The following is a 26,723-nucleotide window of genomic DNA, read 5'->3' as shown; positions in this document are numbered from 1 at the left end:
ATGGCATAAAGAGGGGTGGGGAAGGCCAGGTGCACTGGCTCTGTTTTCTGCGGTGTGTGAGAATGTCACCCAAGGCGAATGCCAAGTCCCCAAGTGCACTGTCAGGACCTTTCTTCCAAAGGCCATTGCAATTGTCCTGCCAAGCTCCCACACGAATGCTGTGTGTCACTTCCCAGGGAACAGGTCTGCTTGCTGACAGGAGAGTGATGCTGCCCACCTCGCACCTGCTGATCCTGCCATTTCATCTCAAACCCATTAAATACCATGAATCCGTACTGAGAATTGACTTTTTTTTTTCTTTTTTAAATTGCAGAATGCAAAGAGAAGGTGCCATCATGTGAATGCGAAACAGCTAAATGAGAAACAGGACACCTGGGAAGGCTGAGCTGAAACTGCTTGTGCACAGGATGACAGACTGATTTGCTGTTGGAGACGAGATTCAGGAAACACCCCCTCCTCCGAAAGACTTTCCTGAGTGAAAGGAGAGGAGCAGGAGGAAGCACACAAAAGAGCAATGGGAATTGAGGGCCATGGTTACTTGAGATAAATGGCAGATCCCTGGGAGTCTAGCCTGGTAGCTGTTTGCATTAGCTTTGTCTCTCTCCGCAGCTGCTCTTGCTTTTTTGCGAGCCGCTGCTGGGTGCTGCCAGGGCAGCACTGGAGATTTCAAGCCCAACGTGGGTGCAGGGCGTGAGGAGGGGGTGGGCAGCCCGCCTCACCATGATTCAGTTGTGGAAAGTAGTGCGGCACGTGCGACAGCTGGAGCTCCACAGATTGATCCTACTGCTCATTGCCTTCAGCCTGATCTCCATGTGCATCCTGGCTTACTACGTCACTAACAGTCCCAAAATCAAGGAGCCGCCACCCCTGCCCTTCAGTGACTGCAGCAACCAGCACCGCATCTTGATCCCCCCGCAAGCCAGCTGGAGGCTCACGAAGTCTGTGGACACCTCACGCACGGATCCTGTGGTGCTCGTCTTTGTGGAAAGCATTTACTCCCAGCTGGGGCAGGAAATAGTGGCCATCCTGGAATCTAGCCGGTTTAAATACAGGACAGAGATCGCCCCTGGCAAAGGGGACATGCCCACCCTGACAGACAAAGACAGGGGACGCTACGCTCTTATTATCTATGAGAACATCCTTAAATATGTGAACCTAGATGCTTGGAACCGAGAGCTGCTGGACAAATACTGTGTAGAGTATGGAGTAGGGATTATAGGCTTTTTCAAAGCCAACGAGAACAGCCTACTCAGTGCACAGCTCAAGGGTTTCCCCCTTTTCCTACATTCCAACCTGGGGCTGCGGGACTATCACATCAACCCTAGTGCTCCCCTGCTCTACGTCACCCGAGCTAATGAGGTGGAGCAGGGTCCCCTGCCCGGTGATGACTGGACTGTGTTCCAGTCAAACCACAGCACCTACGAGCCGGTGCTGTTGGCCAGCACGAAGTCCTCAGAGTCCATTCCTCACCTGGCCACCCACAAAGCGTTGCATGCCACGGTGGTGCAGGACCTGGGTCTGCATGATGGGATCCAGCGGGTTCTCTTCGGCAATAACCTCAATTTTTGGCTGCACAAACTCATTTTCGTGGATGCCATTGCCTACTTGACTGGCAAACGTCTCTGTCTCACACTTGATCGCTATATCCTCGTCGACATTGATGATATATTTGTGGGAAAAGAGGGCACTCGCATGAAGGTGTCTGATGTAGAGGTAAAATCTCAAGAATAACTACAGGCCCCAGACAAATTTCTGGTGTGTGTGTGTGGTATGCCAGGAAAGCCAAGGTTGCGTTTAATTAGAGTGACAGGGTTGGTTGCTGCAGTTGTTTTTGTTTTAAGCAGAGAAGTAGCCTGCAAAGATGTTGAGGCACCATATTTGATGCTCTCAACAGCTTTGCAGGTTTAAATGGAGCATTTTTCATTCTGGGACCTGTAGCTGGTCTCTCTGATTTTAAGAGGAGGATGCCTCTGGTGGTCTGTCCTGTCTCCTCTTTAACACAGGGAACAAGCATACGGACATCTCCTCTGTCAACCTGTTTGTAGCTGTAAACTCTACCTTTCAAAAGGAAAAGGCAAGTTATGTTAGAATAGAATAGAAAAACTGTATTTTTCTATATTATTATTTATTATGATATATATATAAACTGTATCTATTATATTGCAAAACTGTAGGCCAGTCCATGCAGTGTAAACTGCTCTAGCCTATGTTTTAGCCATCTAGCTTTTCAGGACATAACCAAATTGGGAGTTGGACTAGATGATCTTTATGGTCCCTTCCAACTCTAAAAAAATTCAGTGAAATTCAGTGAAATCAGAAAAAGAAAGATTTTTCTCTCCCCCTTCGTTACATACCCCTCATATCCTCGACCAACAACCCCCATCCTTGGGCAGGGACTAGCCAAAAATTCACCAGGGAAACATGCTCAGATTAAGCCTTCATGAGAACCATCTCTGCGGCCTCGCAATTGGGAAAGAGAGATGCCATCTTTGTGGTTTGCTTTCCTTGGCAGTTCCTTAAATAATAAGAGTGGCTTATTAGGAAAGGAGATGTGAAAGGCACAGAGAGAGATATTTTGTGGAGGAGAGGGAAGCAAGACAGGCAAAGGAGAAAAAAAGTAGGAAGAAGGTAAGAAACTAAGTGCCCCTTCTAATTCTCTGTGTCCTTGAAAGTATGTGATAAAGTGTTCTCCTAAGCCTGTGATATGTGTACGTATGCTGCCTCATGGAGCCAGGGGCTTGCCTTTGTATCTCCCCCATCAGTTCTGGTTTGTAGCCATCGGGGCAGGTTCATTGCCTATTCCTCCAGGTGTGCTGAGGTGGTTCCAGAGATATGAGGCCCCAGGCCTTTCACTCTGGATTCCCTTTTAGCACTTGCCCTTAGGTCCTGGATGGAGTTCCTGGGGTACCAGCCATGATGACGATGAGCCTGTGACAGCAGCTGCCTTAGCATGTTTCCAAAACAATTTCAAAGTGAAGCACCCTTTAACCTTTCATCCAAGGGCCCAGAACATTTGAGGCAAAGGTATAAAACAAAATACTGTTGTACATGTGTGTCCTCTTACCTGAACTGAACCATTACATGTTCCCAAGAGCACTCTTCCACCTCACTAGGAGTCTTACCACCCTTTCTACGTGTTTTATGCATCCAAGCAAGACATATCTCAGTTCATCTCCATTTTTTTCAGGTCTTTGAGATTTTAAGTTCTGCTTCTGATCCCAAGTTTAGCTTGGGGAAAAGGAAACCCTTGCATTCTGTTTGGAGCTAGCTTTATCTTTTCAACTTATTTGAAGCTGCATGCCTGAAGCAGCTCTCATTTCATAGCATTATTTATTTTACTTGCTTCTTTCTTTAATAATTCTTTAGAGTCACCTTTGACCATAACTCTCTAAGCAAACGGGTGTAGAAAAAGTGTTTCCAAGCAGACAGGTATAGAAAAATGGAACAGTTGTATATAATATTTATTTAAGGAAAACGCTAAAATTTTCTTCACTTCAGAATCTCTGTGTTTTGCGGTGCTGAAACGCTTTGAAAGCTTTTTTTTTTTGAAGGATCACAACCTTACCTTGGTCCAAAGCAGGCCCTGCACCCTCTAGTCCAAACTGGCAGAGATTCTCACCTCTGTTGTGTTTTTGCAGGTTACAGACCCATGTGAGAAAACAGGAGATAGGTGGCCAAAGCTCTTGGAAACAAAGGCTGCTCCAGTGATGTTAAAAACAAACCCAGACAAGATAATTCCAAAAGATGCTTTGTTTGGGTTTTAACAGGGTGAAATGGAGGAATAATCTGTGATCAGTAAGCAGAGAATCTCGGGCAAAGCAGATAAAACCCAGATTTATCCATTTAAAAGAAGCTCTCTGATTGCAGAGCCACGAGAGGTTAATGAATTTTTATTTTTTAAAAGCGAGAAATAACTACATGGATTTGTTGATAGCCTCTCGCCATGGGGAGAGAAGGGGATGTAATAGTGACAGAACAGCTGGCATTTGCTTTGGCCTTTTACATGAAAGCTCTGTTTCAGGGCCGTTATCTCAACACACAGCTCCTTATCTTAAAGCTTAGATTACAGCAGTCAGGGTAGCGGTTTGAAGATTGGATGTTGTGTGAAGGTATAAAATTGACTCTGCTGTCCCAGTGAGGCTGTTCGCCATATGCAGGTCCACGTTCAGAGAGCTTCCCAGACAAAATTGCTATTAAAAGACAGTGCCGAATATAATTTGATGAAATACATGCCCCTGGAAGATGTCCTGTGTGAGAGGAGAAACATTTTTATTTGTGATACTTAAAGGAAGGCTGAATAGCTTTCTTCTTTAAAAAGAAAAAAAGAATTGTGCTTGCTTTTACTTTAAAGATGATAACCCTTGAGTCCCTGTTTCTGCTGAAGGGCTGCACCAGGAGCTTGCAGTCCTCAGTTGAAGTGAAGTAGTTGGAAGTTGCACAGGGAAAACATTTTTCCCTTGTGAAGTTTACCACAGATTTGAGCTGCATGTAATTAACAAAACAAAATCTCAGAGAATCCCTTCTCAATTATTCCCCATTCACTCTCTTCTAAAATCATAATCCTCTGAATTTACCAAACCTCCGTGGAACTGGCCAACAAAGACGAGCCGTTTCTAATGCGAAGGGATCTGGCTTTTATGATCCTTCCTGGTCGTCTTTAGGTATGAGAAAAGAAGATTAAGTTGATGAGTTTTTGCCTCTTTTGCTGGTAATCTCTACAAGGGCATAAATAGTGAGCAGTCATTGCTAGCAGGTCTGAGAGCAAGCTAAGTGAAAATCAAGGACAGTCTTTTCATTTTGGGTTATGAATGGTGAGGGTGGAAGAGAGAGAATCTAGTAAGGGTGGCGGGCAGCCAGCTCTTGCCTTTCTAAATTGCAAGGGATGATCTTACCTGAAACGAAAATACTCAGCAGTTTCTAACTCCCTGGTTCTAACATTGTCGGGGAGGTAGAAATACCAGTACCAGGAATGCTTTCTCTTTTGACAGTGCTGTTTTGAGCTGTGCCAGTGCTACTGCTGGGCAGTGAGAAAACTGCAGAAAATCCTCTTGAGAATGTGCTACCCAGTGTCCACAGGGGCAGTTCCTATGAAGAGGGTGTTTCTGCAACACGTTCCTAATCTGCTTTGCAGGAGCATTTTAGAGGAGGCTGTCAAGCTCCCTGCTTTCTTCCTTCGTTTTTTATAATCTGTTTCTCTTCATTTGTCCATGTACTGTTTCCCTAGACCCATGTTATCCTCTCTTCCCAGCATCTGACTCTCAACCTTAGTTCCCTCTTTTCTTTTACCTCTTTTTAGAGGGACCTGAGATAGGAGACGTAATATTTAGGGTTTGTATGGAACAACTAAAATCTCTGCAAACGTGTTTGGAAGTTAAAAATTTCATAGCTAAAAAAGCAGAGTTGCATGAAGGTTTAGCCCTGTATTATTGCGATGCCAAGGACATCATTTTAGGATTAGGTCCTAAAGAAGCAGCCTAAAAGAGGGTACAGTAAGGGTGCTATGGCTTCCCCAGATTTCTTCCTCACTCCTGGAATTTTAACCCTATTGAGAGAGTTTTTGTCTTCACTGGATGGCATCAAAAGCTTGTAGTTACTGTTGAGTAAATCTTTGCAGATCCATCAGTGAGATTATATAGATATTTTTTTAATGTGTTGCAACAAAAGGCACAATTTTAATTTTTTTTCCCCTAACATTTGCTTAGAAGTAAATATTTATCATAATTTGAGATTATAAAAAAGCCTTTTTTTAAAGTGATGGGCAATGAACATCAGGCTGAAGTTTAGACCTTTGTTGCATTGTGTCCGGAAATGTGCATTGGAATGTAGATGTCTGTCACTTGGTCCTGCAGTGTGGCTGCCCCAATTAAGTACTAAAGGCCTCCAAAAATACAGGTCATGAGTTGCAGAGGATGTTCCCTGATAGACTGTGACAAGCGTGAAGCAGGTCTGGCCTTGATGTGGCTTATGAGTTGCGGTAGCCAGTGCTGGCAATCTCTTGGAGACCCCATCTGTTCCTTCCTGGGATAAGCCTTGCTGAGCTTCTAGTCTGGAGCTTAGCTGGGGAAGGGGTCTTTCTGGCTGGCTAGCGGCCTTGGCTACATCCTGGAAGGATTTTTGGAATGGAAGATAGTTAGGAAATATGAAATAGAAATACTTGGCGGAGTTGTAGGGGCAGTTTTCTAGAGGAAGAAACTTCCCTTTTAAGAGGTGGGGGATAGCTAAAATGCTGGCCTTCTGTCCTGTAGCACGTGAGCAACTAAATTTCTTAAATATTCACATCTGGAGCTGTTTGCACCTGGCTAGCTATTTTGTATCTTAATGGATAGCCTACTCCACATTTCTCGATTGCCTTTCGTTTAAGATCAGAGCACATTATAGGTATAAATGAAATGCCACTTGAGTCACCTGTAAGATGTTATTAGTACTATCATATTCATCCTGCTTTATAACAGAGAAACAGAACGCAGTGGTGTCAGAGAAGCAAGAAGTGCCATCTTCCCGGCCCGTTCCCACATCTGTATTGTTTCACTTCACTACAGCCCACAGAGCTCTTTGAACCGGTGTGCTAGGGAACAGTGAATGCATAAGTTGTTGAAACAAACTCCCAAATATTTCACTTGGCACCTCAGTCTCTTTTATCCTGTGCAGGGGAAAGGCATTTTTTCAAACCTATGTGGTGCCACCTTAAGGATGTGGCTGTGGAAAGGACCCAGCATCAGCAGAGGGGGTGGCACACGATTAGCAATAAAATGCGCCAAGAAAGCAGGACTCCATAGAGCTCCGTAGTCTCAGGCCCCCACAGATTCTCCCTGGTCCCTCCGCAGACACAAAGGATTGCTGCCTGCTGGAGCAAGGCTTTTTGGGATTTATCATCAGACAGATGTGTCGTCATGGTAACCCCAGACAGGCTTTAAATCTCCCTCTGTGCAGAGGAATGCTAAGCTTCTTAGCTGCTTTCTTCCCCACCGTCCTACCCGAACTTGAGGAACTGGATGTGCCTTTCGGGGCAGCAGGGAGAGGTGGTGAGGCTTGGGACAGCTCTGGAGACAAGAAAAGAAAGTGACATTTTCCTTTTTAAGATACTGGGTGATGTGTTCAAGGTGTTGGTCGCAAATTTGATGTGGTATTATCATCTGGCTGGGCAGACAGGTGCTTCTCTGTAGAGATGCACAGCTCTTAGTCTGTGCTCTGTGATACATGGGACGAATCCCTGTGTCTCATGGGGTCAGGTATGAAGAACTTGACCTCCCATTGCCTATTCTGGATCTTGTGCAGCAAAGGAGGTTTCAGCCATCAGTGCTCCTGGCATGTTACCTTTTAAAAGCACTGCCTGCATTTGTGGTACATTCTGGAGATGTTACATGCCATATATTTCTCAAAATATTACTCTTGGGTGGGGGCTGGGGTAAGGATGTGGTAGGCACGTGGCCATGGAGGAGCTGGGATCTTTGAAATTTGTCCCAGGCGCAGGCTGGTTTGATGTCACTGTTGTGTGGCTGTAGAGAGGAGGAACTGGCAATTAAGTGTGTCTCTAGGGAAAAGTCTGAAAGCTTCAGAGAGAGCGTCGAGAGTGTCTGCAGCACTGCAGAAATAATTTGTCTAGTCTTCCCACCTTGCCGTGTATGAGAGGTCATGGGCTGCCTGCCTTGGGAATAAAAACGCTCAATATCTCTGCTCCAAGACACATTTGCAGTGGAAGGGTGATTGAAGTAAATTACAAAAGTCATCATTTTTAAATTAATGTGATGAATGGTGTTTGGTCAACACTGTTTTGAAGTGTTAGTGACGGCGGTGGTTCATCAGGATCACTTTAAGTGGTAGGTGTCAAGGCTGGTCCCTCCACTGAATGAGAGTCTGCGTTTGTGGATGTACTTTTCGTGTACCTGAGCAATGCCTATAGAGTGTCAGACGTGAAGGCAGTGGTTTAGTGCTCTCTTGTGCTTCTTGAGGCTGGGGAAGGGCAGCTGATACAGAAAGATCTGCCCATCTCCCTTGCACAGTTTGGAAAGTGTAGACTTTCCCAGTGTTGTGTGCCAGGTTGTTTGTGTGTTTGCATCTAGCCCAAGTCTGCTGTGGAAAGGTCATCACCTTCACCTTGGTGTAGCCACTGATCCGTTGCTTTCTTAGAAAAGCTATTAAAATCTTAAGTAACTGCCTGGGCAAGGAGCATCTTTGTCACCTGCCAAACAGCCCAAATAGCCCTCCTGCCAGGTCCCCATTTGATTGAGAACTTCTCCCATAGGGAGCTGCACCAGTGACACTTTCCCTGAAGCACGCAGGTGGCAGCAGAGCATGCATCTCAGGGCTTCTCTCTTATTATTTTCCAGCAGAAGAAATTTGACTGGAATTTGTTTGTGTCTTACTTGGAAGTGACATACTGAGCCTCTGGGGTTTTTTTTTCTGTCAAGGCTGTCTGCTGTCTTACTCCATATGCTGCTGGACCTTGGGGTTTGTGGCACAAGGCTCCTTCCCTTTGGCTATACCAATTACTTTGGACATTTAAAGCAGACACAAGCGAGCAAGAGAGAACTTGTAGGAGAGAGATGTCATGACTGTGAATCTCGGCTCCCCCAGGTTTTCTTTACAGAATACAGGAAACTTTGTTGCTACAAAAGGATTTTGGCACTTTCAAGGGACACAAGGACAAAGGATAGATCCCTGCCGTGGCAGGACTCCTGGCTTGGGTAGTTCTGCAAATCCACCTTTCCTCTCTAAATAAAAGCCCCCTCCCTTTGGATTACTTAGTTACTGTTCACGATATTGTTGACTTCTCTTCTTTCAGCTGTGCACCGTGTGCTGCCCCGTCCTCCTTTTCACCAACACATAGGCTCAGAGAAAGGCCAGAGGTTCAATAGCAAAGTCCCAGCCAATGTGGGAGAGGAAGGGAGCGTTGAGGTTGGACGTGGAAAGAGTAGGGGATCTGTTGCTTGGAAGTGAGATTTATTGTCCCTTTACCTTAGCACAGACACTCTGGGTCCCTCACATTTGAGAGCATCATCTGAGTGTGGTTTTAAAGCACCATTTAGTACAGCAGGACTACTTCAAGTAAAGACTCTGCATGTGGAGCACTTGGCTGCCCCATTCCCCATGACACCTCTTCAGACCGAACTGGGCACCAGTAGAGCAGAGAAACGTTACAGAGCAACTGAATATGAACATTTCTTTTTCCTTTCATTCAAACAGGCTTTACTGAGCACCCAGAATAAGCTGAGAACTTTAGTCCCAAATTTCACCTTCAACCTGGGCTTCTCAGGGAAATTCTACCACACAGGTAAGCCTTGGCACCCTTTTGTCCCAGCACCTGTGTATGGTCCCCGTGTTCGTGTGTGTGTAACATGTTAGAGAGAGCACGATTTTCTGTTGGAACGACTCAGCATTGCAGGGAATTAGCCACTGCTTTGAAACGTTGAGCCCCTTTTCTGCCTTTTCTTTTTTGCATCTCCTTTTCTGCTCTCTGTAGGTACAGATGAGGAAGATGAAGGGGATGACATGCTGCTCAAACACAGGAAGGAGTTCTGGTGGTTCCCTCACATGTGGAGTCACATGCAGCCTCATCTTTTCCACAATGTCACTGTGCTGGCTGAGCAGATGAAGCTCAACAAACAGTTTGCTGTGGTAAGGGGCATCACAGTTTATTTACTTTACACTACTAATACTTAAACGTTCTGTCCCTGGAATGGCTGTTCAGACCCCACTGGACCCAAATACTAGTCTAGTAACTCACATGCATTTGAGAAAGGCAGTGCTGGAAGTTTAAATTGGTGAGTGGCTTCTGCTGTCTTCAGGCAAGACACACCGCTCAGATGCTTGCCTGTGCAATGGGAAGTGCTTCCTGGCACCTGTGTGGCCCCAGGCAGCTCCCTGCGTTCCAGGGTGCAAATCCCAAGGCTCTTGTTTGCTGAGGTGTGAACCTGTAGCGTTGCCATCCAAATCCAATTAACTTACAGACTCTGGCAGCGAGAAAGCATTTCCTTTTCTGTCCTTATTCGCTGCGGTTTTGTAAGGAAGTCACCTGGTTGGTAGTATAAAACGCTCTGTGTGCTCACAGCCCTATTTCTGGCCTCCCCAGACAATGCTGGAGGAAGTTACTTATCTAGGAAGTCCAGGGGAAATTCCCTGGGTTTTGGCAGAGGAGGGAGAAGCCTTGAACATCCTGCATTGCTGGAACAGCATCTGCTTGAAGCTTACAGCCCAGAGTTGAATGTAGCGTACATGTTTCTCTGAAAAGAAATGCCCCCTTCACTTCTAGTTTGGTTCTTTTGATGGTAATCCCCTTGGGAATAGCAGGCTGCTGTCTTGTGTTCCCATGACACACACAGATTAGGAATGATCTTGAATTCAGGGCACAGTTGCAGCGTTATAGAAACAATTTAGGCTCCTTCTTTTCCTGGTTAAATAACAGTGCAGCCTTTTGCAAAGAGAGACAAAGCACAGAACACAATTACACATATTTAACATAAAACAGGCTAGCAGTGGGAGGGAGAAGGCTGTTGCTTCATTTAGGGGCTCTGGGTTTATTGTACACCACCAGGGCAGAGCTGTCATCATTCATATTGTTACCAGAACCACACAGCGGAATTAAAAATCATGAAATTCAGATATTTCCTGTCATTTTAGTATAGCTCCAGGTCCCATATCTTCACCCTCAACAGTCTCTTGCTTCATGTCTGCTTTTCTTTGAATTGCTAGCGACAAGACAGATCCCAGTCGTCATCTTACTTCCCTTTTATATATCAGTTAAGGAAATTTTGTTTTCCTCCTTTAGTGACTCAGATCTAGGAATTGTGGGGGTGAGATGTGTCATTTAAAAGCATTGATTAGTTTGTAGTTACCAAGGAGCATGACCTGAGGCTTGTGAATTAATGCGATTTGTCACACCTGCAAGCTACAAGACCATTCTTAACAGCAGCTGTTACCAATGCTGAATGTCCTTGTTGATATCAAATCACCCTTATATTTCTATAGATGCATAAAACAAGAAGATCAAGCGGTATTTCAGGTTTCCCAATCTGGAGAGTTTTCATTTTACTCTGTTACCTTGCTCCAACTTGGAGTCTACTGCTAAATATGATCCTTATTAAGGATATTAGTTAAATATTGAATTATCGTTCTGCATATTCTGTTTCCAGGAGCATGGGATTCCCACAGACTTGGGCTATGCCGTAGCTCCCCATCATTCTGGGGTTTATCCTGTCCACACGCAACTCTATGAGGCGTGGAAATCTGTTTGGAGCATCCAGGTAACGAGCACAGAGGAATACCCACACCTGCGGCCTGCCCGGTACCGGCGTGGGTTCATCCACAACGGAATCATGGTGAGCACAGCTGGGCAAGCAGAGCCCACTTTCCTGCCCAAGGGACAGTCCCTAATGACCTGCACTAGAGACACTAATCTTAATATCACCCGTGTTTCCAAAATTATTAAGGCAAAGAGAAAAAACTTGGCTAAAGCTAGTTTTTGTGTTTCTCAGTACAGTTCAGAGGTCAGCACTGAACGGAGAGCGAAACCAAGCACAGCGAGGCTAAACTGAGATCCCACTGACTCAGTTGCACTGTGATGAGTAAATGTTTGGGAGGAATATCAAAAGATTCCTCTGAGCCTGTGTCGCTTATGTCCCTTACTCTTTGTGTATTGATCCACAGAGTGCTACTTTGACACGTTCACGTGTAGGTTCTGCTGCATTTGCCTCTTATCTAACTTTGCTTTTCTTTGATATTGCCAGGTTCTGCCTCGACAGACCTGTGGTCTTTTTACTCACACTATCTTCTATAATGAATATCCCGGTGGCTCAAAGGAGTTGGACAAGAGCATTCGTGGTGGTGAACTCTTTCTGACGGTGCTTCTGAACCCGGTAGGCTCCTCTGAAAGGGGAATCAGTGTTCAGGTGTTTTCGTGTATGTGCCTGGTGTGAGAAAGGCCTAGATCCAATGGGAGACAGTGTAACCAACCATCACGGTATGGGTATCTCCAGCGTGATGGTAAGAAGATTTGGAAAAGAGGGCAGGGAGGTACTTGCTGGTTAGTGCTGTTTTGCTTTACGCACCGCCAAGGAAGCATCAGTACTCGGTGGTGACAAGTGGTGACAGGTAGAAACTAGCCAGGGTGACATACCGAGCATGGCCTAACGCAGAATGGGTGCCACCTAGGCTGCTGCAGAACCAGAACCGAGATGTGCCTTGGCTCCTTCTGCTCCACCTACATCTGCTGCCCTTTGGCTTCTCCCCTGGCTCCTTGATGAGCTTTGTTCAGAATAGTTGCTCTCTCTGGCTGTCGTTATGGAGCATTTTCCCCTTTCTTTCAATATGCAGACACTTGAAACAATTTCTGTGTGCTTTTTTTGTGCTGTAGCTGTCACCCTAAGGCGTTTTGGGGAGATCTGGGTCTGACATAGGTGTTTCTCTTTCCCTTTTCGTACTTGACAGTTCCATCGCCACCGGGCTAATGTAGTACTTCAACACCCTGCACTCCCTTCCCATGAATGGCAAATCACATAAATTTCTCGCTTCCTATTGAAGCTGGGAAGATGTACAAGGTGGCAAGGGACACACAACAAAAGGTGTCATTTTTAGAAAAATTCTGAACGGGTAGAATTAGGAGATGAAGTTTTGTAAGCCTCTCCAGCCGCAGATCACACTCCTTCGTATTCCTGCTTGTTGGCTGCAGCAGGAGGACACACTGCTTATTTTGATTGTACAGTAACTTTCTCAATTCCCCACCTGAATTTGTTGCTTCCTAAAGCTGATCGGGCACCTGTTGTCCTCCCTTTCTCTGAATGGGCATTGCCAGGTTTAGATAGTTATTTTAGAATGTCTACTGCAGCCACTCCTGAGTTTTAATGGTTTTATCTCTTCTTTTCTCATGACTTCCAAATTTCTACCTTCTTACTTCTCCTTTAAACATCTTTTCCCCCAGTGTCTGAGTATGGACAAGAAGCCATGTGAGCAGATTGGAGAGGAAGTAGGTTGTTTCTCACTAGCTTCCTAGGTGGGAACCCTGGAGTACTGGTCCCAGTCACTGAGTACCTGTTTGTGGGATTTGTCACGTAACATCAGTGGCTCTGCTCACCGTCATGTTTTCTTTCATTCCCTCCTTCTTTTGCATCTTGATTGCAGGGCTGAATACGCAGCTTTAGCCACTTCTGGTTGGGGCTGTAGAGGTTCAGTGAATCAGAAAATCAAGCTTTTTTGCTCAATGAGCTTATTTTTTTCTTGTCTCTTGCTTTTCCTAGTGTTTAGTACCTCTCTGCTCCTAGAAGTAGAACTGTGGTGGTGAAAAGACCCTCGCAATGTGCTCTGGGTGCATCACACAGAAAGGCTGTAGTTTACAAAGAGGCCCTGTGTTTCTGAAGGTTAGCCTGGGGCTGGCTCTAGCTTAATGTATGATTTGCAGAAGGTATGGATCTATAACAGTCCTGACTAAAAAGCTGTAGGAGTTCATAATTCCAGGTCTGGAAGCCAACCTTCCATCCTGACGTCTGGAAGGCAGCCTTCTATCCCTGTCACCTGAGACAGAGTTGTTATCTTCACACACAACAACCCAATCTACCTGTTTAATAAAAGACTGTAGTAAGGAGAAGGCTGTTCTTCTATGGAGTGATAGGTCAGATGGAAAGAAACTGTTTTCTTCTCTGTGACCATTGCTTCTCTGGGCTTCTCTTCCCATATGTTGGATGAATTCCACCTTGTCCCGCTTCGTAATTGTCAGATCTTAAAGAATGCCTGCAGAAATAGCCACCGTGAAACTTAAGAGCTTGGAAAACCAGTTGCCAGACTGTAATCCAGACACTGTTGCTGGTCTAGGAGGCGGTGCCAAGGAATTTGTAGAAACATAGTTTTTAGAGCTACCCATTAAAATTTGCTGATAAGCATGTGACGGTCGAAACAGCTGTAAGTGATCTGTGATCCAAAAAGTTTGGGAAGATTGTACTCTGGTACAGGATGAGTTTATTTGCCAGGTCTACTGTTGGTTCTTCGTGGTGACTTTTAAAACTCTTTCAGGTGCCTTCAGATGCTTCCGATGTTTATGCTTTTGCTTCCTTTTGGCAGTGGAGGATTTCTCTCTCTGTCAGCACTGGAGTACTGCGCTCTAAGCTCCTCTTCGTTGCTGGTGTGTTTGCACAGTGACTCAGACCCTCACATTTCCTCCCCTCACTGATAGAGCCATCTCAGGGACCTGATGGAAAGCTGGCCAGCCCCGCAGCCCCAGCAGTGATCCGTAGCAGACTTGGACCAGGCTCTTTCAGTCCTTTTTGGTGCTTCCAGCTCCCTTGGCGTGGGCATACACGCTCAGGAGCCTCCAAGCCTGTGTGTGCGTATGATTAACTCCACAGTGCAAACAGAAGATGTTTGATCTTCTGACTAGCAAACAAGGTCTGATGTCAAGAAGGACAATAGCTGTCGATGCTCAGCAGACAGGCTGCCGTGTGCCCGGTTCCTGTTTCCCAGAAGTAAAAAGGCATCTTTTTGATCACTTTTCACAAACACTTTTGCTCACACTACACAGGCAGGTTACTGCTGCGCCCACAGCTGCTTGTTACATATTGTGAGGATGCTCATACCCTCCTGATTTCTGCGTTCTAGACTCTCTGTGACCTTTCCTCTCATTTTTCCTCAGCGTGAAGGAAGGGAAACCACGGCATGCTGACAGTGGAAGGGGAGGGGGAGATAGAGGGAGGTGTTATTACCAAGCCAGTTCCCAGGGTCACTGGGTGTGGATGGGAGGGAGGGAGAGATGGGACTTGAGCGTAGCTTATGTCAGAAGTAGAGCTCAGAGCTGTTTTGGCAGCAGTGGCTGTGACGAGGCAGAGGAAGCTGCCAGGCCTTGTTAAACAGCGCGTGTGTGTTACAGGACGTGACTGCACGCTCAGAGGTACAGGGAAATGGCTCTTCGCTTGGGCTTGTCTTGTCTTCTTCTAAATCCAGCTGCTTGGGACTGTTTGCAGGTGACGGCATTACCTGCGTGAGCCATTTTTCCAAATGTAGTCACAGTTGCTAACCTGGGTCACATGCAGGCTCGTGTTTTTTTCTGGAGATCTTGAAGGGGCCCCCAGTGGTGACCTGCACCTTCCCTGCTGCAGTACTTGGTTTATGCCAGTGAACCAGGCACTTCATGCAGCAAATTTTTCCTCTGTTTCATTTCCTAAATGTTTCATTAGCAAGTCAAAGGGCTGAGCCACCCTTTGCTGTCACACCACCTTCCTGCTGTCTCCCAGAAATGGTCAAGATGCAACACGAGACATCCATTTGCCGCCTTATGTGCTCCATGGCATGGCCCTGCAGTTACACAGAAGATCTTTCTGTCCTTTGGTCTGTGTTGTATTTAGCACATCCCTTTTACACAACAGCACCGAGCACACCCTGCTCTTTGAAGTGTAGGGGCCGGAGCCTGTCTGGCAGGGTCTCCGTCGGCTCAGTAGGAAACCAGAAGTGAAAAACTCACAGGCAGACGAAGGGGATAAATCCTTAACTCAGCTTACTTTCCATGTGTCCCAGAGTCCCGCCACTGTCTTCTGTTACCCATGCAAAGACCAGGGGGTGTGAGCACCTTATGGACAGGATTAAATTAATTTCACAGTGTCTCGGGGATGGCTCAGGCACAAAGAGCTACTATCTATCAGTATCTATCTTGTCACACCGAGACCAGTCTGTGGTGACACTGGGCAGAAAACTGATTTCAGACCTCCCGAGTGCCAGCAAATGTCTTCATCCCCAAGACCATCTGTCTCCTGCTTCCCCCTTTTGCTCTTCCCCTACTGTGAATGGGAAAGCCATTCCTGCCCCCTGCCAGGGAGGCCTGTTGTTGCCTCCTGACCTTACCTGGCATCATCAGGATTAAGCTCTGAATCAGGCAGCACTGGGTGCCCCTACTATGACGCCTCCTCCCCGCCCCCACACTAGCAGACACTGGGTCGGGAGCGCTAAATCACCCTCGTAGTCATTCTTCCGTTGGCCTTAGCGTTCTGCTTTTGTTTTGATAACTTCTAGCCGTGGTGTGGTTTGTGTCTGGCAAAGTGCTGTTGTGTTACAGGCACTGGGATGCCTGATTCCATGGGACCTGTCAAAGCCACACCAGAGCCAAGCTGACAGCAGTCTTTTGCACTCTTCCAAAAGTTGAAATACTGGAAAACAGACAGGAGGGAAGTGTGTTTGCTTGACAGAAGAGATGGCTTAGCAAGGCAGAGATAGCACACGGGCTCCTGAGCACTGCAGTGCTGGGGGGGGCTCCCATGGGTGCTCAGTGCCGCTTTGCCCAAAGGTTTACACGCTCAGGCTTGGCAGGACATTTTTCAGGGGCTGCCTATGCTGAAGGCTCTTGCAAGCTTAAAACCTTCTCAGCTGGTGTCTGTTCCCAGGACAATGTCCTCTTTGCAGCCCATGTTCGGATCCCCAGGTACACTTGTTTGCATTTTAAAGTGTGAATTGCCAGTTGTTCCTTTACACTTGAGATGTCAACTCCGAAGTGAATGAAAGCTGACAGGCTGTGGGCCTAGAAATAACTCCTGTGAGAACTGTCCCTTGTGCCGCTGTGCCCGAGCCTGCAGCGCGCTGCCCCTCTCCCTGGGGAGCACCCACCCCATCATTCCCCAGGGGTCTGTGTCCCTCCTCTCCTGAGTTTCTCCTGTTTTGCTACGTTTCTTTAGTTTTTCATCACGGCAGTGCTGTACACTGGCAGAGACATATTCATCAACCCAGACAGCCAGGGCAGTCTGAGATATGAAGAGACTCTTGCTGACAGTAAAATCAAGCTAGGAGGAAACAGTACTGTTACCTGATTAACCAGTATCCGATGTCTTTTCTGTTTTCAGATCAGCATCTTCATGACCCACTTGTCCAACTACGGGAATGACCGTCTGGGACTGTACACTTTTGAGAGCCTGGTGAAGTTTGTGCAGTGCTGGACCAACCTTCGCCTGCAAACGCTGCCCCCTGTCCAACTGGCAAAAAAGTACTTTGAGATCTTTCCACAGGAGAAGAACCCCTTGTGGCAGGTGAGAAGGCAGCTTAACCGCTCCTAGTGGTTTTCCAAGAGACATGTCCCACATCTGAAGCGTGGTGAGACTGCCGATCCAGAGCGCAGAGGGGTAACACATAAAGCTTTTAGGTTTAACCTTTGTGGCTTGAGGCTGCAGGTGGAAAATTGCAAGGGATGGGGAGTAGAAGCTGTAGGACACAGTCATGGTGTGAGCTTAGGGACGGGGGGTGGCTGTCATAAGTGACTTGGGGGCAGGCTTGCAGGCATTTGGATTGTTAAAGGACTTATATTAGAGCAAGCTGCTGTGAAATGTTACGTGTGCAAGGAAGAGCCCTGTTTGGTGCTGGAGGAGCTTACAAGCATGTTAATGTGATTAATCTTAAAGTAATTTCACACTGCAGAATCCATGTTCATTAAATAAAAACATGCTTATTCCATTTTATCCCAGCGCAGCAGCTCTCTGCATGGTAATGAGCAGATGAAATTAACTGAAGGTGATAGAGTTGTCTGTCTGCCAGAAGTTCACAGATGCTGAGCTGTACTATCGTGGTGGCCCAGCCCATCACGGCTACACAGGGCAAGGCCTGTGGTTAACACTCTCAGAGGGACTTTAGCTCTCCTGTCACTTTAGAGCTTTTAAAAACGTTCCCCCGTGTTTTTACTGAACTCTTCTTGATGCCTGGCAGAGCAGCGGTGTGGCTGTGAAGTGTTCTTCATATGCTAATAGCATTTTCCCAAGAGGACTGGCCTTCCAGCTTTTCCTCCCCTTTCCATTAGCTCCTGTGGTAACGCTTAATCCCGTCACTTGTGCTGCAGAATCCCTGCGATGATAAGAGGCACAAGGATATCTGGTCCAAAGAGAAAACGTGCGATCGGCTCCCCAAGTTCCTCGTCGTGGGACCTCAGAAAACCGGTAACGTGAATGCTTTATCTAAAGATAGATTGCAGCTTCCCTCTCATCCCTCCGGGGAGGAGAGCTGGAAGGGTCTGTGCTGTAGATGTGTGTGGCTGCCCTCTGTGCAGGCTGCCAAATGGCTGCAGAGGACATTTCAGAGAATCTCAGATTTGTTCTAACCTAAATCTGGCAAGTCTGTCGGTAGTTTGCGCCCTGGCACTTTGCTTGGCTCGGTCCTGATTTGCAGAGGGAAAAGCCCTGCTGCAGAGGAGTGTTTTGGCTCTTCCATGTAAGCTCAGAGCAACTGTGACCTTTCCTAGCTGTCACAAACATAAGCTGTCAGCAGGACTAACACAGGCTTAGCAGAGGTGACGATGAATGCCCCCTAGTGCTTTTACTGCGGCAGATCTGTGTACCCACCGAACGCTCCGTGTCACTGTCAGTGGGAGGTAGCCGTCCTCTTCTGTCTGACCTCTGTCACCACCTCTTAGCGCTGTGGCATTGTGGTTGGCAGTGGCATGGCCGTATAGACTGTACTGGGGAGTCCCTTCTAGCCTGAAGAGAGCAAAATCTCTTCAGCCAACGCCAGGTCTTTGAACCATGGCTTTCGCTGAAACAGCAGCCACCAACTGTGCACAGCAAACAGTGATCCTGGCCTTGGGAGGAAGCTTGTCCCAGCCAAGCCAGTGTCACCGAGAAGCTCTGTTGGTGTGTGTGCAGCATGAGCCCTCCCGTATCCCGGCCCAAGCTGCTTGCAGTGGCACAGTAAATAAAACCCTTCTCTCAGCTGATTTACTGGCCTACTGGAGACCTACAGCTGTGTTCTGAGCAGGATTTGGCTGGGTGAAGGGAAAACATCTACAGCAGAGGCAGGCCAAGGTATCTCTAGCTGGATTCTCATCCAAGGACACTAACATTGTCCCTAGTACATCTTCCCAAACACAAGATACCCTTCTGCAGTACCCAGCCCGCCTCCTGTTTGCGGGTACGCGTTCTGCCACCAGGGATAAAAAAGCGTGGGGGTAGCTCATGTGGGTGATGGCTGTCATGCTACAGAGGTGACTTAAGTCAGCTGCATGAGCTGAAGCGTGGGGGTAACCTGCACGAGTTAAGGAGTAGGTTCACCACACATGACAGAAGCGTACCCATCCACGGACTGGTTTTCGCAGCGTAGGTAAAGGCTTTAATTCAGCCGAGTGTTTTGTGTGACCCAGCTCCCATTAATTGGTTCCTGTTGCAGGCACAACAGCTGTGCACTTCTTCTTGACCATGCATCCAGCTGTCACCAGTAACTTCCCAAGTCCATCCACCTTTGAGGAGATCCAGTTTTTTAATGGACCCAACTATCATAAAGGAATCGATTGGTAAGAATCCTGGCACGTGTTGTTCTTTGACAAGGTGCACCCATGTTGTCTTCTCCTGAGTCTCTGTCCACTTCAACCACCTTAGTAGCTTCTTTAGTTCTGAACAGATGTTTTCACTGCTGTTGCTCGGTCCATGTTCTCTGGTAACCCAGCTGCTTCATCCCAGGAGCAGGACAGGTAGTGTCTGACCTTAGTGACTTGTGGGCATGATTTAACTTTAAAAATCCAGAGTCATTGGTGAATGCGCTGCTGTCGTGAGGTTTCTTTTCCTTTGACATGCAAAACAGGCACCACTGTGCTCATTAAAAAGTTCGTTGTGGTTTCTGAGTTAAAACACGTAGTACAGAGGGACAACCTCCCTACTGTTGTTCTGGGCCCTTTAAACTTAGAGCCGTCACTGTGTTCCTTGCACTGGCTCCAGTGTCCATTTGTAAAAGTATGCGATTATGATAAAGTATTTCTACCGGACAGGGAAATTTTACTGTCACTATGCCACTACGTTTCCAGACAGAGAAAATTTAAAGGTGTTTCTTGCTCGAAGCATGAACTTCAGGTTGCCCGTGGCACTGCAGTCCCTCATGGGTGGCTTTGAGGGATGGCTGTGTGGCACTAAGGCATTCTGCTGTGGGATTTCTTTGCCTGTGAGTCGTGGGAGATGTTGTCTGACTTCTCTGATCATTTAGAGGACCATTGAAAAGATAGTGGAAGATGGTACCTGAGCGAAGCTCACGAGTCAGGCAGTACAGAGGAGTTGCAGTAACTGACAGGCCGAGAAAGCACAGGCTTTGATTTGCGTCCCCTGGAAAAGTCGTCCAACTTGATTTGAGTGTAGCATCACATGCAAGAGGAGAATCTTCATGTTTAGCATGGAATCTCAGTTAGTTGTACAGCTTAAATTTCAGCAGAGATCAGTCTCGCAGTGCTTTACAGTGCCCTGTCCCCCCATTACCCTCTACCCTGCCATTACTCGAATGTCTGAGTTTCCACGTTACCAACTTGACAAGCCCCTGTGAGGCAGAGCAGAACTCCTGACCCTGCATCTCAGCTACGGACTGAGGTACGAAGAGACAAACAATATAGATGGGTTTAAACAAGCGGTCAGTGGCAGGGCAGGCACCTGATTCTGGCCTTACTCTTAGACAAAACCTCTTTTCTGCTAGAGCTTGCAACGAGCACCCTGTCCTCAGCCCGTTCCTTCCACCGCCCAAGGACTTGGGGAACACTCAGCAAAATGCTTTCTTACCCTTTTATCATCTCCATCCCATCTGTTCGGCAGGTACATGGAATTCTTCCCCATACCTTCCAATGCCAGCACAGACTTCATGTTTGAGAAGAGCGCTAATTACTTTGACACGGAGGTGGTTCCAAAACGTGGCGCGGCCCTGCTGCCTCGAGCCAAAATCATTACAGTTCTGATCAACCCTGCGGACCGAGCCTATTCCTGGTACCAGGTAACTCCCCTGTGCTGTCCTGCAGGTGAGATGGTCCAGTGGGGTGAGATGGGGGGCTGGGGCAGAACACCATGGATCCGCTGCCATAGGGATGCCGGGGAGATGACACAGGCTGCCTCAGAGTGGGGACAGAGTCACATACAAAGACACTGGTGGGTGGTTGTGCCGAGAGATGTACAAGGTGGAATTTTGTGTCCCTGCTCCTAAATTCAGCTTGTGTTTTTCAGCACCAGCGTGCTCACAATGACCCCGTGGCGCTCAATTACACCTTCTACCAAGTGATCTCCGCGAAATCCCAGGCCCCTCAGGAGCTGCGCAACCTGCAGAGCCGGTGCCTGCTCCCCGGCTGGTACTCGGCTCACCTGGAGCGCTGGCTCACCTACTACCCCTCTGGGCAGGTAGGAGGTTTGACAGCTCTCGTGGAGCCCTGTGTAGGTTTAGTGGAGAGGAGAGGACAACAAACTGTACCACGTGCACATTTTTACACCACCCCACCCCACCCCCATTGTTTTCATTTCACCTTTTGTCTTGGCTTTTGGAACAAGAGCCACCGCTTGCTTCCTCCTATTATGAGCTGATAAGAAACGAGGCTTGACTACTCCCATCTTGCACTTTGTTGTATTTGTAAAAGCGAGTGAGTGCAGGAGGGTACTGTGATCTCCCAGAGCCTCCACGATATTGAGAAACTCAGCAAGAACAGCAGTGTTCGTGCTCCCTTCCTTTCATCTCCCAGCCTGCAGCCCGGGGACCCTCGGCAGGCCCAGCGGGCGTTCAGCTGCTCGCTGTGGTTTCCCTGCTTTAAAGAGAGGCTCCCGGCCACTTGTTAGTGCCCGTGTTGTGAAGCCTTTAGCTGCCCGCTGAAGGGAAATTTCACTGCAGAGATATCAGGATTCTGTGGTTTGTATATAAATTTGCAAAAAGTCAGCAATATAGACCACTACTGTCTCTTAATTTCCCAAGAAATTTATAAACTGTCTAATACCGTGTGAGTCAGGATGTGTTTTTTTTCAAGTTCCTTTCTCCTGCTGGGGTTATCCTCAGACAGTCTGTAATCCAGCAGAGTCTAAAAATGCCCATTTAATCTCTTATTCTCTGCCAAAGCAGCGGTCTAAACTGTACGTGATAAATCTGCCAAGACTAAACAAGATACAGGAAAACATTCTTGGGCTTGTATCTCATTGCCTCACTATTCCTGGAGGTTACAGCAGTGAGGAATGATAGAGCCAGACACACCGTCCTTGTACTTACTGTGGGTCAGGGTATCCTGCCTTCCCCAGGCTTCGGTTCATGTGACTGTTTTTCTGTTCTCTTCTTTGGAATAGGTAATTTATTGGCACAAATGTTGTTCGTTATTGTCTATTGTACATGTAACAGGAGAATAACCATAGGTTACAGAGGGACACTCGGCACAATGGCTGCCGACAGCTAAAAAGCATACGAGGTTTCCAGAGACAATCTGTAAATGGTGCTACCGCTGGGCCTCAATGCGCAGTTACAGGGGGTTTGGCCAAAGGCAACTTTATTAAGCAAAACCTGTCATAATCTACTGTTTTATGGTATTTTGGACAAGAGGAAACGGCCTCAAGTTGCGCCAGGGGAGGTTCAGATTGGATATTAGGAAAAATTTTTGCACTGAAAAGGTTATTAAGCCTTGGAATGGGCTGCCCAGGGAAGTGGTTGAGGCACCATCCCTGGAGGTATTTAAAAGACGGGTTGACATAGCGCTTAGTGACATGGTTTAGTGATGGTTTTTATGAGTTAGGTTGATGGTTGGACTAGATAGTCTTAAAGGTCCCTTCCAACCTGGGCAATTCTATGATTCTATTCTCTGTCTGTGGTGACAAATGGGCCACATCCCCCCTGTGCTTCTCTGGAATAAAAAGGCTTTGGCAGCCCTTGCTCACACGCACAAAGGCCGGGGAGTCTGGGGAGCCGGGAAGCTGAGGGGTGTCACTGAGCACAAGCTGTCGGAGGCTGAGGTCGCTGCTCTCTTTTCAGCTCCTCATCGTGGACGGCCAGGAGCTGAGACACAACCCTGCCTCTGTAATGGACAACATCCAGAAGTTCTTGGGAGTCACGCCGCTCTTCAACTACACCCAGGCCCTCAGGTAGGGAAATCCTTTGGGGGAGGACACTGGCACCATTTTTGGCACTGTCATGGAGGAGCATGAAGTTCCTCACAGCAGTAATTATGACGTTTTCCATTTGGTCTTTGTGGTTTCAGAAAAGATGCTGGAGTTATTAGCGCTCCTTATGCTTCGTGTTATACCTGTATCTGACAGAAAGTAGAGGAGGTCTGATAAAAAAATGTGTGACAGGTTGCTCGTATCTCCAGCTAAATGGAGAATTAGGGACACACCACACAGTTTTGAGATAAAGAGCCTTTTATTACAGAAAACGTGGACTTGCCAGGTGCCCAGAGCTGTCTGAGGAGGTGTTGGCTGAGGCACTGCCTCACTGATCCCAAGTTGAAGGATGTTATTCAGCCATTGCTGTGATCTTGCCCACAGTGCAAGTGCAATTAATCTGAATACAATTAAGTGCCAGCTGAAGATGAACCGTGACCGCATCAGTCTTAAGTGGGAGCTCTGCAAGCCCCCTGGAGATCCCAAATGTTCTTTGCAGCTGGAACCTGTGGTTTCGTATCTCCTCTGCTATCCCAGCCTGTGCTGGCTGAGGGCAGCGAGTGGTGCACGTGTAGGTGTATGGCCATTGCCCTTTCCTTGAACAGCAAAGAGAGGAGAACCAGGAGAAAGGGTCAGAAAAGCCGTGGCATTGCTCAGGTGGCCTCAGTGTGGAAGAGGTACTTGCTCAAACCTCACGCTCACCCTTGGCCAATTGAGGGGACAGGACAGACTCGGCCCAGACGTGGTTCCCAGCTTTGCCTTACACCGGTGTTCTAGCAAGAAGTGAAACACTTGACTCTTTAAACGGTCAGGGGGTTCTCTAATGCATCTCAAATATAATGAGGAGATTTAAAAGAATTTACATGCACTAAAACATGGATTATTACCCCCCCCCTCCCCCAAGCTTAACAGACAAATATCGTAACACCATGTTACCTCTGAAATTTGCATAATGCTGAAGCAGTCATGGTTGTAATGGATTTCTGGTCAAAGTAGTCCAGTGCTCAAAAAATATGGTACCAATACCACAAATAAATAAATAAAACCCAAACCCATTTGTAAAGCACTGAAATGGGAAATACCTATGGAGTTATTTAATTTCTGCTGCTGCTAATTGGGCACGTGGCCGTATCTTTTAAAGACAAGTGTCCTTTTCAGATTTGATGAAGCAAAAGGATTTTGGTGCCAGCTGCTAGATGGAGGAAAGACTAAATGCCTGGGAAAGAGTAAAGGAAGAAAATACCCTGATATGGATTCCTCGGTGAGTAACGGTCTCAACTCTGTTGGCAGCAGGAGCTGTAGAAACATCCCAGGAAACCGACCTGAATCTTCCTGCCACCTGTGTCCTAGGTGTTGAGGGTAATGTGTTTTTTCCTGCTCATGTGGTCTATATTTTTCCACGCAGTCACGGCTGTTCCTAAGAGACTTCTACCGGGAGCACAACATTGAATTATCCAAGCTGATGAACAGACTCGGGCAGCCCCTTCCAACCTGGCTCCGTGAGGAACTGCAGAACTCCAGCTGGAGCTGAGAGGGAGTCCCTTGCCCCCAGTGCCATCGGGATGTGCGGTGCTCCGACGCGTGCCGTGATGCCATCTTTTGTCGAGCCAAAACAACCGGACAAACAAGCAGGAGCAGAGGACGTGCACGTGGAGCCTTTCCCCACCGTCAGGAAGGGCTGCTGCCTCTGACACCGCCGGGAGTATTAATGGTGTGTTACACTTTGACTTTTCCATACAGGAAGGTTTGGAATTCCTGCTCCGCTTTGAGCGGGGGAGAGAGCACGGTTAACACTTTATGTTTAAATTACTCTTCTCAGTGTATGAAACAGGCCCTGGCTCTGGAGGGTTAGTGTGTTCCTCCTCTGCATCCAGAAGGAAAGACAAGCAGTGAGTATTGAGCCCCTGCTGAGGAAAGAGCAGCAGCTTAATTAAAGGGGAATCTAGCCCAGTGAACCCCACCTTTTATCCAGGAGTCTATTTGGCAACAGCAAGGTACAAGAGCACCTTCTTCCTCCCCAGGCAGTGTATGGTGGCCACAGTCATTACATACAGTGCCACTGTGTGTGGCTCTTGGGGACTGCACCTTCTTGGGGACAGGTGTAACAGATGTTAAGATTGTGTCTCCTTATCCGCAGCGTTGTTGCTGTGATTGATACAGAGTCCGGTGACTTTGGTCAGTGGGAGATAAAGGCAAAGCTGCAGCTACTGACACGCAGAACTGATTAGTTATCTTAGGGAAAAGGTTGCCATACGTGGCAACGCAGCAAGTTACTTCTCTGCAGGGACTGTAGACATCTCAAAAGATGACCAAGGAGCAGTAGGTTCCCTTAGAGCACTTTGGAGGCAGGTGTTAGTGCGGCATGGCAGCGGGGGGAGGCAAAGCTCAGGTATTGCAATGTAAGGCTGATACAGCTGAAAGCAGACAATTCCCTTCCCCATCTCTGACCATCTTAAAAAAAAAAAAAAAAGCGACATTTTTCTCTTTCCAACAGCTCTAGAGCCCCTCCCACCTGTGCTGAGAGCTAGCACCTGTTTTAATCCCCTCCAGTCCAACAATCCAAGGAGAAAAGCAAAAAAAACCAGTTAAAAGTAAGTATCATTCAGATACAAAGGGAAGGCTTGGAGTCAGAAGTGGTTTCCCATGTCCAAGAGGGGGGCGGTTCAGTTTACGACTTCTGCACACAGGCAAGGGAGTACTCGAAGGTGCTTTGCCTCCTCCTGCGGTTGCTGGATAATTATTCTTGGAAGAAATTCCCCATCGTGGTTTTACATGTTTTCTGTCACCGAGCCATGGGCTTCTGGAGTTGTGTGGGCCATCGTCCCTCCCTCCCGGGCACAGATGGTCCCTGGAGGGTGCTGTAGCTCCAGAGAACAGTGGGGCAGGATCCATATGATCAGAGTATGGAAACTTCCACAACTGTCACGAGCTCCTTTTCTCCTACCCGGAGAGAAGTTGCTTCAACCAAGCTTTTCCATTGAGCCTTAGGTATTGTGTATTTCTGAATGAATGGTGCATTTACCGTTGTATGTAAATGTATATAGTATGCAATATAGTATTTTATTTCATGTGCCCTTGGAAAGGGTTATTTTGTGCAGCCAAAAAAAAAAGGACAGAAGGACTAGAAACCCCTCTCTCACTCCTGTTAGAGAGAAGAGCCCGACTTCCTGCACTGGATTCATGTACAGCATCATTCACATTGAATGATAAATTCTTGGCTCTCGAAGCTGAGCACAAGTGTCTGAATAAAAGCTAGAAGTAGTAGTAAGTGGATTCAATAAATGTACTACTTATTTTTCTTCTTTGTGATGATTTGGAGTGATGTCATGGACCCGAAGCTGGTAGAAGCATAAGAAAAACCTGAAAAACCTACTCCGGGCCTTGGAGCTAATATTTGGGAGGGCAACAAAGGTGTGTGAGTTTTATTTGTAGCAACACAGGACCAGTGTCCCTAGTGCCTGGGCCAGCAGCACACACACAGACTGACAGTAACGAGCAACCTCACCTTGAACGGGAAGCAAAATATTGTTTAAATAGTCACGGTTGTGACAGCATTATAAAATGGCCTTAAAACCTTCACTCCACCAAGCATCTCACAAACTGAGCAGCAGCAGAGCTACTGTTTTTACCAGCTGCCACGGGAGGATCCCAGGACAGATGCTGCTGATGCTCCATTAGACATCACAGGTTCCTGTGTTTAAGCCTTTACAGGTTGTCACTTACACAATTACTTCATGCTTTACCCCAGCACATCTTTGAGGAGATGGATTTAAACATTAAAAAATAATGAAGGTACCAGGAGTGAATGCTGGGAGGGGCTCACTGAACATCAGGGTTCGTTTACTGGCAATAGTCCTTCACTCAAAGCAGCAAAGTGCAGCGGTGTGTCCTCATTATTTATTCCTTCCCTCCCCT

General features: G+C 47.2%; 1 protein-coding gene across 1 annotated transcript; it reads left to right on the top strand.

Annotated features, from left to right (window-relative positions):
• Positions 1–720: 720 nt before the first annotated feature.
• Positions 721–25,902, top strand: NDST2 (N-deacetylase and N-sulfotransferase 2). Its single transcript, XM_074154479.1, has 13 exons — positions 721–1,713; positions 9,184–9,271; positions 9,461–9,615; positions 11,130–11,315; positions 11,724–11,852; positions 16,806–16,988; positions 17,789–17,885; positions 19,108–19,231; positions 20,508–20,682; positions 20,910–21,080; positions 22,681–22,790; positions 23,967–24,069; positions 24,214–25,902. Exons 1-13 carry the CDS (start codon positions 721–723, stop codon positions 24,337–24,339), a joined length of 2,640 nt encoding a protein of 879 aa, XP_074010580.1. The 3' UTR covers positions 24,340–25,902.
• The last annotated feature ends 821 nt before the right edge of the window (positions 25,903–26,723 follow it).

This window comes from Numenius arquata, chromosome 10 (genome assembly GCF_964106895.1).
Source record: "Numenius arquata chromosome 10, bNumArq3.hap1.1, whole genome shotgun sequence".
Taxonomy (NCBI): Eukaryota; Metazoa; Chordata; class Aves; order Charadriiformes; family Scolopacidae; genus Numenius; species Numenius arquata.
Note: the sequence above shows the minus strand (reverse complement) of the source record. Positions and strands in the feature narration are given on the sequence as shown.

Bases quoted from the DNA above. Each gene is read 5' to 3' on its own strand.
- NDST2 (XM_074154479.1), top strand. From the start codon at position 721: ATGATTCAGTTGTGGAAAGTAGTGCGGCACGTGCGACAGCTGGAGCTC. The intron at 17,886-19,107 runs GTAACGTGAATG...TTCCTGTTGCAG, and splicing joins CGTGGGACCTCAGAAAACCG to GCACAACAGCTGTGCACTTC. The intron at 19,232-20,507 runs GTAAGAATCCTG...TCTGTTCGGCAG, and splicing joins TATCATAAAGGAATCGATTG to GTACATGGAATTCTTCCCCA.